The 16,662-nt window shown below is 33.1% G+C and overlaps 2 protein-coding genes across 3 annotated transcripts; both read right to left on the bottom strand.

Annotated features, from left to right (window-relative positions):
- Positions 1-691: 691 nt before the first annotated feature.
- Positions 692-4,279, bottom strand: LOC144411677 (uncharacterized). Its single transcript, XM_078114833.1, has 4 exons — positions 4,145-4,279; positions 2,187-2,361; positions 1,910-1,981; positions 692-1,653 (listed from the first exon to the last, which is right to left on the bottom strand). Exons 2-4 carry the CDS (start codon positions 2,271-2,273, stop codon positions 1,261-1,263), a joined length of 552 nt encoding a protein of 183 aa, XP_077970959.1. The 5' UTR covers positions 2,274-2,361; positions 4,145-4,279; the 3' UTR covers positions 692-1,260.
- Positions 4,280-4,336: 57 nt separating this feature from the next.
- Positions 4,337-14,579, bottom strand: LOC120328088 (atlastin-like). Of its 2 annotated transcripts, XR_013477421.1 has the most exons (12): positions 14,555-14,579; positions 13,990-14,180; positions 13,404-13,533; positions 11,655-11,810; positions 11,152-11,241; positions 9,624-9,719; positions 7,618-7,819; positions 7,049-7,206; positions 6,235-6,294; positions 5,335-5,519; positions 4,707-4,775; positions 4,337-4,399 (listed from the first exon to the last, which is right to left on the bottom strand). XR_013477421.1 is itself a non-coding variant. In XM_078114832.1 (11 exons), exons 3-10 carry the CDS (start codon positions 13,449-13,451, stop codon positions 5,340-5,342), a joined length of 990 nt encoding a protein of 329 aa, XP_077970958.1. In that variant the 5' UTR covers positions 13,452-13,533; positions 13,990-14,180; positions 14,555-14,579; the 3' UTR covers positions 4,406-4,775; positions 5,335-5,339. The 2 variants fall into 2 exon arrangements, 1 of the variants encoding a protein (XP_077970958.1); XM_078114832.1 differs by lacking the exon at positions 4,337-4,399 and having other exon boundaries at positions 4,406-4,775.
- Positions 14,580-16,662: the final 2,083 nt, after the last annotated feature.

Here is a 16,662-nt window from a genome sequence, read left to right as displayed (position 1 = left end):
TACATTTGCCAATCATCGGAATAGAATTTTTAAAAACTTTTTTTTTTCAGAAAAAGTATCCCGGATAGAAAAGAAACGATACGCATCATCTGCGAACAATGTCTCATGTGTTAGATGAAAACGTCATAAAATATTGCTTATCGATAATTTTCTTCCATTGTGCTTACTTGTAAAATGCAATAAGTGAAACCAGAAGACGCGCTTTTTAGCCCCGAATATGAATTCTGAAAGCTAATAAATACTGCACCACTCCCAAACCTCGCATTACATTAAACTTATAAGTAAAAAAGCGGCTAAAATCTGCCCGCTTCCGTCGAGTGGCATCAGAACGACATCGTCACAAAATGATTTTTTGTCCCTTGTTCTTTGTTTATACCAGGTAAATTAGTTAAGGTGAGTTTCTTGTTGTTTCTGAAGTTTGATAAATCTTGGGAAAAAGCAGGTGTTCATCGAGGTGTGTATTTAAGATAGCTTAATGTTTGCATTTAGTGTTCTGGTCGTCCTCGTGACGACCGCCGTTCCAATTAAACTGTGACAAAAATGCTCTAAGTTTACAGTCATTCGAGAGTAATGGAATTTTCTGAAGCAGTTATATCAAATTGCGAAAAAATAGGAAATGACTTTAACCTTAATGAACAGTTAAGCCCTTGCGTTGCAAGCAGGCAACTTTGTGTTGAAAGTAACAGATTAAATGAACACTTATACATATATTCGCGTAAAAACATTTTTCAAAAAGCTGGACCTAACATCGCTGCAGTCGGTTTTATTCACTTTCAATGGCTAGTAATATTATACAGTATAATTAGTTTTATGATTAATTTTTATTACTTTGAAGTTCGGAAAATTACACAAGTTGTGCTCTGAATGCTGGTAAGAATCAATAAAAGTAATTGTGGAGTCTTTACAGGAATTATTGTACTCTGTGATCATTATCATAAGAATACATATGCACACCAATTTAAACAAGTACACAGTATCAACTAAAACCTAGACTGATGGAACAAACATATTTACATAAGACTACATTGACTTACGGGAACTAATAGAAGCGAGGACTTTTGAAGAAATACATATACTTACCGCATATAAGATAAAAGAAAATGTCTTCTTCCGTTGTCATATTTACACACTCAGCAAGCGAATTCGTTCAACAGTAATATGCCAATAGCTCTGATATAAAAGGTGCAGATAGAACGCTAGTCGGCCTAACATTATGACGGAGTCTTGCTTTTTGCAAAAGTATAAGTGTAGTTTTTAATTCTAAGAACAAAGTGGAGATGTACTCTGATGAGATTCTTCGTCAGTCCATCCACTTTTTACAACTGGCTTCCCAACATCGCTAATCTCAGACGTGATATCAATTTTAAATTGATCAATATTTTTTAAGATATCTTCTAGATGTGGAGGCCAAAACCAGTAATACAATTTCGAAAACCACCGCCACCACCAAATATCATCATTCATCCGTATAAATGCTTGGTCTTCCTTTTCCAGCTGTGTTTTTATTGTTGATCTGAATGCTTCAATGGCCTGATCTACTCCCCAAATTCCCGAATCCATAGCTAAAACATTACAATCAACCTTTTTAACTAGACGAATGCGGACTTTCTCGCAAAAATCCTCTAGATCCTTAATGTATACTTTTTTCATTTCCTGCACAACAAAAATAGGAAATTTATCAAATAATATAATTGTAGAAAGTTAGGGAACTCTATATACACAAACGATCATAAATGCTATGTCAGAACGTATAACAATGCTGGTCCGAGATTTTTGTAACACCGGACGTTGAGGAAACCAGCAATCAATGGTATGTATGGTCATGAGCATGTTCCTTTCTCTACGGGGTGTATGAGAATAATTTTAGCGTATAAAGCGTTGTACAGTATTATGGTAGTCAATTACTCACCGATTCTATTCTTTTTTTGTATTCCTCAAGGAGAATAGAAGATATTTTCCTTTTTAGCTTTTCCACTTTGCACTAAAACAACATTTTAAGCGAATTGTTACACAACTAGAATATACAATTTATCTATTATGATCGACAGCCAATGAAACATACCATCACAACGTCTGTTTCTCGGAGTGGAAAACATCAAAATTCAATTATATGATAAAAAAACTATCTCGCGTTGAATAACAGTAAATAAATTTTAGAGTCGCATTTATTTTACTGTAAAACTCACATTATTATCTTCAGTAAAATCATCCAGTTTGTTTTTAATGCTTTCCTGAAGAAGGTTTCTTCTTCTTTCCAAGCCTTCCGATCTCATATTTTTTATCGAATTCTTCCAAAGCTTCTCGCAAAGTGTTTTCCATGACTGTTTTGATTACTTCCATGGGATAAAAAAATGTCATACTCTGTATAAATATCAGTGTTCTCAGTTCAATTACTGAAAATACTCTCATCTATGGGTGGAACAAGTATTATGAAAATGTGAAATGAATAAAGCCATGTGATGCAATACTTTTGGGTCAGACTTTTTGATGCATGTTCAAACGTACAATCGCTTGGCCATAATGCCAGTGGTGTCATAAAAACGCCATGCCCAACTTATCCCAATTGTATCCCTAATTATTACATCTATCATAACCTAGAACAGGGGTGGGCAAATTACGGCCCGCGGGCCGGATCTGGCCCACCGCAGTGTTTCATCCGGCCCACTTGTGAAATTATGACTATAGTTTTTATGAATTTAAATTTCCGTTGAAAATCAGTTAAATACCGGATCGTCGGTTAAGTTAAAGTAATTACCGTAATTCCGCACGTATTATCAGCACTGAATATAATGTACAAAACCATCCATCCGAATTATTTTTGCCATTCAAAAATTTTAGCTCCTGGTATATCAGCATTTGGGCCTGCCATTTTTTTTCGTGTGTTTGTGAATGCGCCAACACATGTTACATCGATTTTCAAAGTGGGCGATATGGACGACCAGGGAACGAAATAGATAATCAGGGAGTGAAAAATCCCCTTAAGGGGAGGGGGTAGGTTAGGGAAATGGGGTTGCACACTCTCAGTGAGGAAAATTTATTAATTAAATTGATTATATATATTAAATTAATATGGCAAGGTATTTTTAAACTTGTACTGGTAATGGACTGAATATTTTGCGCAACAGAAAAATCATCACCGGTGAAAAAGTCGGCAATTTTAACGAATGGCGTAATCGCGACGACTATTGCCATTAAAATTTCCGTTTCCGATTTTGAATACAAAATAAGATCAATCAAATATTAGTATATCACTCGTCTTCTAAATCCTAACTTACAGTAATTTAATTCGTAAACGAAAGGAATGCGCATCATTTACTCTCTTTCAAAAACCTATTTCTCAATTAGCGTCATAATGACCCCAATTGTTACATTGTGCTGTATTTTAACGTTGGCACAGCTGTTGAGCTTCTTTTTCTATCAAATTTCGCTGCGCAGCTGCCGTAATTTGCCAGCCCCTTTGTAATGAAGTCACATTAATCGTTGTATATAGGTATTTGCAAATAAAAGTTTTTGATCATATTGAGTTTTGATCATCGGGCCAGTGATCAAGTCTATTTTCCGCATCCGGCCCACTCGGGAAAGTAATTGCCCACCCCTGACCTAGAACATAGCGTGAATCTCACTCCATATGCTTATTTTAACTGTTTTGCCACACACAATATATATATATCCACCCTGATTTAAAACAGTGGGGCAAGCCATAGGACAATTGGCACGAATAGGATAAGGTTCCATTACATTTGAACCCACGTACATTTGAACCCATGACAATTGCACCTGTATGCTATTGCACCTATGGATTTTTTTTTGTTTCACGGATAGTTAAACCCATACTAACCCTAACCCATGGGTTTTAGCACCCGCATATAGATTGAACCCGTGGATATACGCATGGGTTCAAATGTACATGGGTTCAAATGTACGGTCACCATAGGATAAGGGTGGGATAAGTTAAACAGATATGGCAAAGTGGTAACTATGGTAAAACGCCATGATGTTATAAATACTAATTACATGAAGTGCTAGTTCTTGACTATTTTTTTATAATACTTTTTTATCAAGAGTGTAATTAATAAATCAATTCACAATCAAAAGTCATGAATCAATTTACTGTTGTGAATAATACAAATTGATTTTGTGATACCTTTAGTTTTTTATCAAAATTTGACAGAGTCAAAGCAGTGCTTCTGTCAATCATTTTCTCTTCTAGTATCTTATCATTGATCTTTTTCAACTCTTCTTTAAATCGCCACATTTCAGATTTCAACTTCTCACGAGCTTCACTTGACATATCATCAAACTCATGAGTTTTGTCAAATTTCTCTAGAATTTTTGCTGCATGCTCAGAAGAAACTTTTTCCAACTTATTTTCTGTAGAGATGGTCCCGAACAATGTGTCCTCAAATATAACAAGTGTATATTCTTTAATACAACTGATTTTATCTTTCTCAAATAGAATTTTTCAGTAACTCTGCTCCTCGTAATCTAATCTTGTTTCATACCAGTTGCACGGACTTCCACTTTTCACCTGTGCTAAGTTCGAGTCCCCTAAACCTAGAGTCATTAGTGAAATCGAGTGATGTGTTCGAGTCATGGGTCGCATGCTTGAGAAATTTTAATTTTTTCAATATATCATAAATCAAGGAATTTTGTTATTTTAAAGACTCATTAAAAATTAGTTAATATTTAAGATATACATTACTTACAGTTTCCAATATTGCACCATAATGATGAGACTTTTCTTTCACTGTCAAATCCAAAAGCTTTTGTTTTTGCTAAAACGAAGTAATAAATAATCGTCAGGATTAATGTGTTCAAACTTAATTTTTATCATTACCTTTTACATCATACAGGTTGAGATCATATAGATGAACAAACAAAATGCGATGTTATAGTGTGAAATCCTGACAAGATATTGCAAAAATTGGGTGTCATAATACCAAATAAATGTTGGAGTTAGGATATCTATGTACCACTAAGGTGTTGGATTTATATTACTGATGTTTAATTTTTTTTCTGGCAAGAATTAAGTTACCATAATTAAATGCCCGAGTATCAAAAGCCCAAATAATATTGAAATACCATAAGCTGTAAATGTTCTCTCATAAATGTCTCTGAATAATATTCCTAATTTTCCAATATATGAAGCCACTCAGTAATGTACTAAAGGATATTGTAATAAATTTCTGCCCGAAAAATGGCAGTATATCAAAACTGGTAGAAAATGATATTTCGTTATCACATGTTAGTGAATAGAATTAGATGAGCTGTGAAGTTCTGAATTAATAGGAATTCAACTGAAAATCAAGTAAAGTTTCAGTAAATAAATATTACATTTTTTAGGGACATTTGCTCTTTTTTTCATTTTTGATTTTATTGACTTCCACCATGACAGAGTTGAAAATTTCTGCTTGCTTGTCAAAACTGAGTTTACATAGTATTTCTTTGCCAGCAATAATATCATTTATTCTTGTTGTTATAACTGCATCAACATCATGCATAGAGAAGAAATCAAAGTCCTGAAAAGTGACTTCAACTCATTTAAGGTAATATATTTTGTTTTTACATATATACCTAATTACAATTAAAAATCACAAAACATTTGATTTGAAACTTCATTTACAAAATTGTTGTCACAATTTGAATATATAACTTTATAATAACGCCATTAAATCCAATTATGTGGAGAAAACTAAATATGATATGTTTTTTATTGTGCTCTGGCTAACAAAGACTTCTTCAATCACCTCTTGCTTATATTGCAGTTACAATGAGCTAAGTTGGTCAAGTTTTATTACTTTGTTCTGTCAAATAAGGTTTTACCTAATTCATTGGTTAGCGACACTAGATATGATCTTTTCACTAGAGATTCCCATATGTAAGCAATGTTTTTCCCTTTTAAATTTCTTTTACAAATTTAAAATTTGATGTGAATTGGGGAGCTACAATACCAGTTTCAACATATATTTGGTGTTATTTCTGCGCAGCACAAAGGCTATACATAGTTTTCAGTACGTCAGTGTTACATGTAATATTTTTATTTCAAACTGTAATGAGAAATGTTAAAGTTACTTTGAGCATTGCTATATTAGAAAATAACAAAAAAATGGCAAATGCACAAATGTTATAAAAAAAGTTTGAATATGCACATTCCCACTTGATTACAGCAACAATTATTAGTACACACTAAAATAAATATCAAAAAATTTACTGAATATTAACACATTTTTATACTTTTTCCAATTGTTTCTCAATCCAATTCAAAGTATCTTTCTCTACTTCCTGCCTTGAGGTCTAAACAGAATGGAATATGAAGAATATAATACCAGCATAATAGGTACAAGGTTCAACAAAATTCATACAAACTAAATTGATATTTGAAATACAAAAAAAAGAATTATTAAAGAAAGAATGCCATTATCATAATGTAAATTTTTTATTCCATGAGGCCTCTATGAAATAGTAAAATGCTAGTTATTATCAATCTTGTTTGTGCATGAAGAATATTAAAATAAATTTACAAAACTGGGCAAACAAATGTTTATCTTCTCCCATGAAAATATAATTGTAATTGGGGCTACAATGAAATTTCCATCAATTTCACTGAGTATCTGATTATCCATTATTATGAATATATTTTAAAATAATATTCGAAAAATTGAATAAATTATGAATTGGATCCGAGGTAAACAAATATTGCATTAAAATCCCTATATATTCAAAGAGTTTGGATTTAGAAATGTGAGATAGCTAAGATGAACAATGATTTGAATAGCTGGTTTCACATTTTGAATTAAATCTTTTTCGGTCATACAGTGTGACTTTAATCAATTGAAATGATCTTTTGATTGAAACTGTTTTGCAAAAATTGGGTGTCATAATACCAAATAAATGAAAAATGAAACTGAAATTTTCTTTCTTGAAATCAAACCCTTCAAAAAATCCAATATACTATCGATTTGAATATTCAATATGATTTGAACATTGTTATTTGCTATTAATTTCGTATGACTTTGAAAAATATATTTGAATGATTCTTCCAACTTGCTTTGATTTTACTGGTGAAGATTTTTTCATTCACAACTGTAAACATTGTATTGCCATATTCCAACCAATATTTTCCAGTTGAGTCAGCTGTTTTCTGTATTGTTGAAATGTTTTTCATGTTATAAATGTCTGTAGCAAACATGTCAAACACTTTTCTTTCTGTAATTGATAAAAAGTCAGTTGCTTTTACTAGTACACTTATTCAAAGGGTCTTTAGTATAGTATCGGTTAGTCAATTAGACTCTTCCCAACCTCTCAAGGATACTAAATGCTAATTTGGATTATTTGCATACAATTTTTAGTTGGACTGGGCATTTTCCAATATATGATCATTTCAGAATCTGATTGAATATTTTTTTTTCGAATCGAATCTCAAATACTTGAAGATATGTAAATATATTGACTGTATGGTTATTCAAAAAATGTTGATTGTTAAATAAGAATTTCATATTTCCATGTTCTTTGCAAATCTCTACTAATAACATTATGTCACACAAATATGATGATTTCATACATTTCATAAATTAATAAAAAATATTTAATAGAAAAGATTGGGTTAAATAAAAGCACCTGGAGAAAGAGAACCATCATTAGATTCAGTCGACATTATGTTTTCCGTAATTCTAGGCATCAAAAAGCAGCGGACAGATACAAAATTTTCATGAAGCCATTTTTTATTTCCCAATTGCTTTCTCAGATATTTTTCACCTCCTTCCCATCCATATTCATACTCATCTTCATTGACCCAGTCGGATACAAGTAGTGTAATATCCTGCCATGCAACATAAAAAATAATCAGGATTTGACCAAAGCAGAACAATGTAGTATTCTGTAAATATTCTGAAAAAAAAATTAACTTTTGGCCATACTGACTGATGTCAAATGCTTAAAATACTTATATTTTAAAATATCTCTAATTTGTTAAAATGGAAAACACCTACTTATTAAATGTATACAATTGTTGAATTTGGTTTGGACATAACTTGTTCATTGAACTATTTATGAACAAAAAAAATTTTCAATTCAGAGAGGGCTTATTAATTAGTGAAAAATATACCCATTTCACAGTACTTCAGGAAAGTAAAAGATAATCAGTCAGGATTAGAAAATAAGCATGGGACATAATGAGAAAAATTTGAAATACCCTAACCATGTATCGCCTGTAGAAATTAGGATTAAACATCTACTCCAAATCTCCAATGTCAGTGACTATCAAAACTATAAGAAAATTCACTTATTATTCAATACACTAATTCCTACTAAGATGAAGCCAAATGAAATATGAATAATGCAAGAATTCAGTTTATGACAAAATGAAAAGAAATTGAAATGAAATGAAAAAAAAAGTTCTGACATACTTGAATTATCCTAATGCGACCCAATTTTACTGCTAATGACTTATACCGTACTTTGCTATGATACTTAGAAATCGCTATGATATGTAATTAGCAAGGAGTCTTTGACTTGAGTTCCCTTTAATTGAAACCTACTGCTTCTAACAAAAACTGCTATAACTACTTTAATTCACGGGAGCCATTGCTTCGAGAACAAAGAGCCATATGCGGCTCCAGATACAAAAATAAAAATATGTATGCGAAGTATGCGAACCAAGATGGCAAACATCGGAATGTAATATGTGTACTAGGGTAGGGTTAGGCCATAATTTTAGGTATAAATACTACGGGAGGCTCTTGGCTAGTCTTCGAACTGATAATAGGACTAAAATAAGGAAAATTGGAAAAAAATTATCGCCTAACCCTAACCTGTTACCCATGTTACGTTCCGATGTCCGCCATCTTGGTTCGCATACTTCGGGAGCCCCAAAAATATATGTAGAATCATAACTCCATTCAGCATACAAAAACAGGAAATTTTATACTTGGATTTTCAAGCACTACTGTAAAATATCATCGACAGAAATTCAACAATGGTATATGTTTAACAATCACAGCTTAGGCAAAAAACACGTCAATGGAACCGAAAAAATTTTTCTTTTAATGACGAAAAATCAAAAGAAAATCACAGCTGCTGACACTGACACTTAGATATGCGAACACCAATGTGAAGATATCAACTATGAAAAAATGGACAAAAACACCGGTCGCTTTCCAGTTATAAACAAATACAGGCAAGATATTCAAAACTGAGTCTAAATTGAGTCACAATCTTGAGGGAAGTAATTTTGCAATTTTGACAGATAAAATTCAATCTTATTTTAAATAAAAATAATCCAGTTTCTAAAAATTTTTATTCAAGTCAATGTTTTAAATCTACAATTGGGTGATGACATCCAACTTAATGAAAATGAGTTCACTTATTCCATATCCCCAACCAACATTTTAATATTTAGTTATATTTTATATATAAGATATGACTGGCATAATGTTTTAATTACATTCTAGTCAGCATTACATCAATCATTGCACTTTTCTGACAGGTAACTTGAATTGCAATGGTGATCATGTTTTTCCAGAAGCTTTTTGTACTTTTCTACAACAGGCATGTACTTCCTTATATTAGTAATGTTAACTTGATAATTAATAATGATTGCTGAGAATGTGATAAATGTTAATTACTTTAAAGATCTTTTGTATGTTATTTTCTTCCTTCTCCACTTCATCTTCTTGCTCTTCAATGGTGTCAAGTAAAAATTTTCTTGTTTCTTCAACCCGCTATAACAAATAATTGTGTTAACTGATTTCTGTTATTCTCATGGAAAAATGTGATTTTTACTAACTTTCATAATTCCAGGAACTTCTTCTAAATATTTGAACGAGAATATCGGTCAGAGACCGAAGACTTATCGATCGAAAGTTAGGGGATCCCCCAAAACAGCGCTCTTATTCCATAGTGACACCTTCTGTCTCATCATTGATTAATTAATAACTCGCTAATTATACGACATAATTCATCCAAAATCAATAGGCTTCTGGTAGGACATATGATGAATGCACATGCAAAATCTGGAGCAGATTCAATCTCGCTTTCGTGAGATATCGCGTGCATCTAACAGACAGACAGACAGACAAACAGACAGACAAATACCTATCAACATACTTACCAATTAAAATCGATAAGTAATTACTAAACTGTGCATATCTTTTTATTACCAAATAGTTAATTACTAGGAGTAACACTGGCAAATAAACTGTTGCGATATTTGATACTTCGAAAAGTTCGTCTGAAAGTTAAAATGAACAAAAATATGTGTAATGAAAATTACCTTGTCTCATACTCATTCCTCTAATGAAAACAATTGGTGTTTCGTTTTGAACATTGCAGCTCAAATTGGTACTTGATATTACAGACAATGAAATTTGAAATGCCACTAAATGGGGACTGCAAGTGGACATACTTTTGCAATATACCTACCATTAATATATATTGGAGATTATATTTATATCCTAAGTTGAGACTCAATTATCTGTTATCGAGAAATGAAATTAACTCTGTGCAATTCTACAGTAAAATCAACTAGTGGATTCAATTGTGTCCATAGTTGTGTTTTGAGTAAGAAATCCAAAAAACTAATACCAGAGGGGAAAAATCCAAACAAATAATTTAAATAGCTTAGTTCAACGTTCGAATAAATTCTAGTGAATTAAAGTAGAAAGTGTCAAATCCCCAAACACACTCTCAACTTATCTATCTTTGTCTGAAAAATATCACTTATGTGTAAGTTTTGTTTTGAATTACAAAATTGCTTTTGCAAACTTCCAAAATGTTATCAACATACAGTATGTCTTGCTCTAAAGGTTATGGGTTACTCTGTTTTTACCAACTGATAAAGACATCAATTTTCCATAAAATTTATTGCCCTATAATATCAAGCTGAATATCAACTATTTGTAGAAAATGTAATGACAAAATTTCTTCCCAGATCCGCTAGTTTTACTTTCTACACTGAGCACCATTCCAAGCAATGTACTTATGTTAAAGGGCATGTGTACATATATTTTTTCTAAACTAGCAAAAGACATCTCTTAAAATATTAAAATTTTGATTAATATAAGCATAAACAAAGATGAAACAGTTTGCACAGTGAAGTAGTATGGGGTAAACTACTATAGATCAGTAACAACACATAAAAAATTTTTGACATACTTTCACCAAGATTTGTGGTGAGGCGTTAGACATTCGAAGACTTTTCTCTTCAACTTCTTTCTTTAAAGTTATTGCATACTCAATAAACATCTACAAAAATAAACATTGGAAAATTGACAAAATCATTTAGGAAATTTATATCAATATATTTTATGCAGTAGAGACTTGATGGTGAAAATGTAGTAAAATTGTGTTGTCTTAACTTAGGAATGATGGGAATATTATTTTCTGATTCATTTGGAAAATCTGGTCAAGAAAGTCTACTAGTTTCACTGGTTTTCAATTTTCAGGATTTTAACAGTCAATTGGTATGCATAATAATAATATGTTTGAAAATGATTTCTTTGCCATCCAGATGAGCAACACTCTGTTCAGACAATTTTAAACATGGAAGTTAGAAGGACTATTTTTTTAACCCTAATCTCACACTATATGTGAAGTAGTAGACTGAATAAATTACATAGATATCAATGTATATTTTCAAATTTGCGCAACCAAATTACCTGTAATTGATCAAAATCATTGGAGTTGATCTCTCCTGATAGATTAAACAATAATGTCGAAGACATCAAAAGGCTCCAAGCACACATTTCTTTGGTATCTTCAGTGGAATAGTTAACATCAAACAGATTTGGTGTATTGAGTGTTACAATTCCCATCTAAATGAAATTTCCATAACAATGTGAAAAGATTTGTTTTTTAAATTTAATAAATTTTAAGAAAATCTATTAAGATTTCTGGTAATTTAAAAAATTTAAATTGAAACTATATTGATCAATTAATTTATTTCAAAGCAAACTGTACAAGGATATTTTGAATAATTTTATTGTGCATATTCAAGTATTAGTTAAAGCAGGGGTGCACAACACGAGGCACGCGTGCCAAATTTGGCACGCCAAACGCTCAAACGTGGCATGCGGACGGTTTTGTAAAATAAAGAAACATCATTTTTTTTTCAGGACAATAAATTGTTTCAATAAATAGATATCCGTTATCATGTATTGTTATTGCAATTTGTTTGTTTTACGGAGTTAATTTACAATACCACAATTGTGCGTGGCACGCGACAAGATTCTTTTGAAAAATTTGGCACGTACCCTCATTTGAGTTGTGCACCCCTGAGTTAAAGGTTTCTTTGCACATCTCTAGCAATGATTTCTATATTTTCCTAATCCTAATAATAAATAGATGAAGTAAATCGAAAAATTATCCTTATTTTGGAAAATTCAATTGCAAAGATATATAAACAAGTTGAGAAGAATTCTACGATTGAACATATTTATTATGTAATACCGTACTTAAAAAAGCAAAAAATTATAACAGATATTCTCAGTTTGAGCATATTTATTTAAAATTTTTCTGGTTGAAATGTATTTCATATGTGCTACCAAATAGAGATCGCCGAAACACATTTAAGAAAAAATGATTATTTTGTTTACTGCAAACCAACCAGTATAATTGTAGTTCCTAGAAAAATGTGTCTCGTTATTTTATAGTACAGTACATTTTGCACAACCTCAAATGTTCATTGTTTCCTGTGTTCATTGTGTTTTTAAGTTACATTATTGGACACGTAGTGGACATAACGATCGTTTCAATATTATGTTGTTCTTGTTCTTTGACACGTTTTTAAAAAGTCGCTTTTCTCTTCGAATACTGGACCAATTGCTTTGAAATTTTCAGTGGTTAAAGATAAACATTTTCTCCAGAAGGCTATTACTTTTTATTTCGCTATGACGTCATCAAAATTAGGTGACTCTACGTGTCCATATATTTGAGCATATCTCTCTTGTATTCATATACATTCATTTGGTTATATGAAAAGCTGCATTCAGTTTTACTGAACTTGTCTAACCTTGCCATAGCAGTCGTCAATCACCATGCTAATTTAAGCATGATTCATGGTCAATGGTCAAAATGCAGGTTTTTCAACAACAAAATTATGCATAATAAATTATTTTTGCATATTCATAGAAGGGATATACTTTCTGATCATGATTCTAATACTTGTTTCAAGCTTCAGAGTAATGTTTTAGTATGATAATACCACCATCGATAGAAGCTTTAGTTCATTTTCAAGCTGTACAAAGTCTATGTCACAACTAACTGGTTAACTATTCCAGATCTGGACAAAAACCTGTTAATCGCAATATTGGATTTTATTTTATTTTTTTAAAATATAAAATAAAAATATCTTAGAAATAATATTGTGTGCTCACAATATGGCTACAAAAATAAGTTTACGACATTACCCTTTCATCCATTGCTTCAAAAACATAAGGATCACCGAACATTGTCATTCAAATTTTTTTTTCCTGATTCAACATTAAGTGAATTGTAACCAACTTTTTCATTACTGATAATTGATTTTTTGCTTTTTGTCTTAAAGATAATAAGTGAATGTTTACTTAAATCCTCATTCCAGCTAATCTGTGGAACATCTCATAAAAAAAATAATGTTGCACCTGATGATATTTAAAAAAACAATCTTTGATTGCCAACATTCATAGAGACTTCAAGCACTCAACTATATATATTCTTAATAGTCGAAAGATTTGGAAAAACAATATTTTAAATTAAATACGCACACTTGTCACTTTTTGGAAACAAGGTTGAAATCAATATGTTAGTCAACACTGGCTGTGGGAAGCTGTTGAAATTGAGACAAAAGTTGGATTTCGAAAACTAATGTTAGCATTGGAGTATGAAAAAAGTTTTTTCATTGCATGAAAACTTTCCATCAGTCAATCAAGAAATTTTACATCAGTGTCCCCAGCAATGTTTTAGTAATAGAGTAACATAGAGTGACTTAAGTGTTTTTTAATTCAAAAATCTCACTGATGTCCTATGAAAATATCTTCCTAGATATTTCACTATGATTGATTTCACTCGCCCCAGTTGTCCAACCAAAATTATGACATAAACATAAATATCCATGATTGATATGGATGAAAACTTCTTTTCAAGAACATCATGTTTGAAATCAATTTGACCATCTTCTTTCACTTCTGTGATTGTGATGGGCAAGTCTAAACAAAAAGAATCTAATGTATAAGCATTTGACGCTTTCAAAGTATCATCAATTAACTACACTTTGAACAGATCTGCATTAGCAAAATAAAAACTTCAATAAATGAGAGAAAACACATAGTGGAATTTAGAGGGGTTTCAGCCGTAGATCCAAATAAAACGCATTTTCACTTTTTATTAGCTTTAACATTTCTAACATATTATTACAGTAAACAAAAACTGTCAAACAACATTTTTTGATTAGGATGATTGTTTTTGATTTCTAGCATTTACCTTTTATATCAAATTATTCAGACATTAGACACATTAAATCTGATCTACGACCCTACCATGGATATCAAACTCATTGGTTCATGCACACTTTAATAAATACCTGAAGAGGCACTCTATATTTATATTTACACTTTATATCACTTTCGTCTTCGCTTTCAGAGTTAGCAAGGACATTGTAGGATGCCGTGGCGGCGCGTCAATAGGGCCAACCGGGGCAATGCCCCGGTTGTTTTTTCGGTATAATAAAAAATATTCGAAAAATACCTCAATATCGGTTGCACAGACTGTCTACACTAGCCATATTCTCCCGACATGGTTCATTTTTCGCTCGCAAAGCCTTCGCCGAACGTCGACGGGGCGACGCCGATTTTGCCCCGGTTGCTCATTGTATATCGTATTCTCTCTTTTATCTTCCACTCGCCGCGTTTGTCTCGTTTGTTTTCTGTTTCTTTTACTAAATCATCGGGGCCGATCGGGGCTAGCCCCGAAATTATGACGACACAATGCCGACGTTTCTTACAACAACGTATTGACATATTCACGCATTCCTTCTCGTTCGTTGGTTGCTTGAAGAGTTGATAGTTTCCTCTCAGTCGTTTTTGTCGCTTGTTTCGCTATTTGAATCAGTTAGAGACCTTTAGTCCATTTGCTTTCGATTTTCCACATTCCTTTTGAGCTCCTCACTTCTTTCCGGCTTCGCATTTCTTAGCCTTAGACCTCATAATGAATAAGGTTGATGCACTACTTCGCACTCCGTTTTCGCAGCTGCCGCTGGAACAAAAATTAGAGGTACAACGTCTTGGGCCTTATCAACCAAAAAATTGTTCACTGGAACAATCCCATGACGGAGGAAAGCGTCGGCGTACATTCTGCGCAGAAACTTGGTATAAAAAATACGAATGGTTGTGTTACAGTGAGGACAAAAATGCACTTTTTTGTTTGTATTGCCTACTTTTTGCTACCGCCCGTGACTCACGTTGGTGTAAATTTGGTTTTAGAGATCTTAAACATCTTTCCGAACGTGCCAGGGATCATCAATCTTCTATGGAGCATCTGGACAATGCAGTAAAATACCGAACATTCGGAAATGTTAATATTGCAGCATAGTTGGATGAAGGACGCGCGGTTTCTATTCGTCGGCACAACCAAAACGTCGAGAGAAACCGCCATGTTCTCGGTCGATTGATAGATGTTTTGAAGTTCATTGGTTGTCACGAGCTGTCCCTCCGTGGGCACGATGAACGGCCTGGCTCTTCTAATAGAGGGGTATTTTTGGATATGGTGGAATACACCGCATCCCTAGATACAGTATTGAGAGATCATCTTGATGCCGCAACTGTTTCGAAAGAGACATCTAAGGATATCCAAAATGATTTGCTCGACTCAATGTATAAAATTTATTTACAACATTTGGCTCTGGAAATTGAGAATTGCCAGTTCCTTTCGATTCAGTCTGACGAGACAACTGACATCACGTGCGTTTCCCAACTGGCTGTGATTTTTCGGTTTGTGAAAGATGGTAAACCTACCGAGAGATTTCACAGCTTTGTACCAATCGTTGATAGCACGGCTTGCGGGATATCGGCTGTACTGAAAGAAGTGTTACAGCCTTACAACGCGTAGTCAAAATTGATAGCTCAAACTTATGACGGCGCGGCAGTCATGAGTGGGTCGAAACATGGTGTTCAAGTTTATATAAAAGAAGATTTTCCTCATGCGCATTTTTTACATTGTTATGCACACCAATTTAACCTCGTTATTAAAAATATGTGTCTTGATACCCCTCTCGTCCGTATATTTTTTGCAAATGTTTCGGGGTTTTCTTCATTTTTTTCCGTTTCGCCGAAGCGCTCTGACCTCCTTCGCCAGATATGTAGCCGCCGTCTCCCAGCTTGTGTACCAACACGTTGGAACTTCCAATCACGCGTGGTGCAGGGCGTGTCCGAAATTAGGTCTGAGCTCATTGAGTGTTTCAATGGCATTCAGAGCTCTCCGGTTTGGGACGAACGCTCTGTGAGGGAGGCGGCAGGTCTAAAGCGTCTGCTAGAAGATGGTGAGTTTTCATTTTTTCTCGCTTTTTTCTCCACAATATTCTATCACGTGGATGTATTATACGGCGCATTGCAGTCAAGGCTAATGGATGGAGCGTCTGTGCAGTCGTGTATTTCAGACTTCTGCAATGCTGTATCTCGTATCCGGGAAACAATA

Source organism: Styela clava, chromosome 7 (assembly GCF_964204865.1).
Source record: "Styela clava chromosome 7, kaStyClav1.hap1.2, whole genome shotgun sequence".
In the NCBI taxonomy this organism is placed as follows: Eukaryota; Metazoa; Chordata; class Ascidiacea; order Stolidobranchia; family Styelidae; genus Styela; species Styela clava.
The sequence above is the reverse complement of the archived record's forward strand: the minus strand, read 5'-3'. Positions and strand labels throughout refer to the sequence as shown.

Bases quoted from the DNA above. Each gene is read 5' to 3' on its own strand.
- LOC144411677 (XM_078114833.1), bottom strand. From the start codon at position 2,273: ATGAGATCGGAAGGCTTGGAAAGAAGAAGAAACCTTCTTCAGGAAAGC. The intron at 1,982-2,186 runs GTGAGTTTTACA...ATGTTGTTTTAG, and splicing joins ATTTTACTGAAGATAATAAT to TGCAAAGTGGAAAAGCTAAA. The intron at 1,654-1,909 runs GTGAGTAATTGA...TTTGTTGTGCAG, and splicing joins ACAAAAAAAGAATAGAATCG to GAAATGAAAAAAGTATACAT.
- LOC120328088 (XM_078114832.1), bottom strand. From the start codon at position 13,451: ATGACAATGTTCGGTGATCCTTATGTTTTTGAAGCAATGGATGAAAGG. The intron at 11,242-11,654 runs GTAATTTGGTTG...TTATTTTTGTAG, and splicing joins ATGATTTTGATCAATTACAG to ATGTTTATTGAGTATGCAAT. The intron at 9,720-11,151 runs GTATGTCAAAAA...TATTTGTTATAG, and splicing joins CACCACAAATCTTGGTGAAA to CGGGTTGAAGAAACAAGAAA.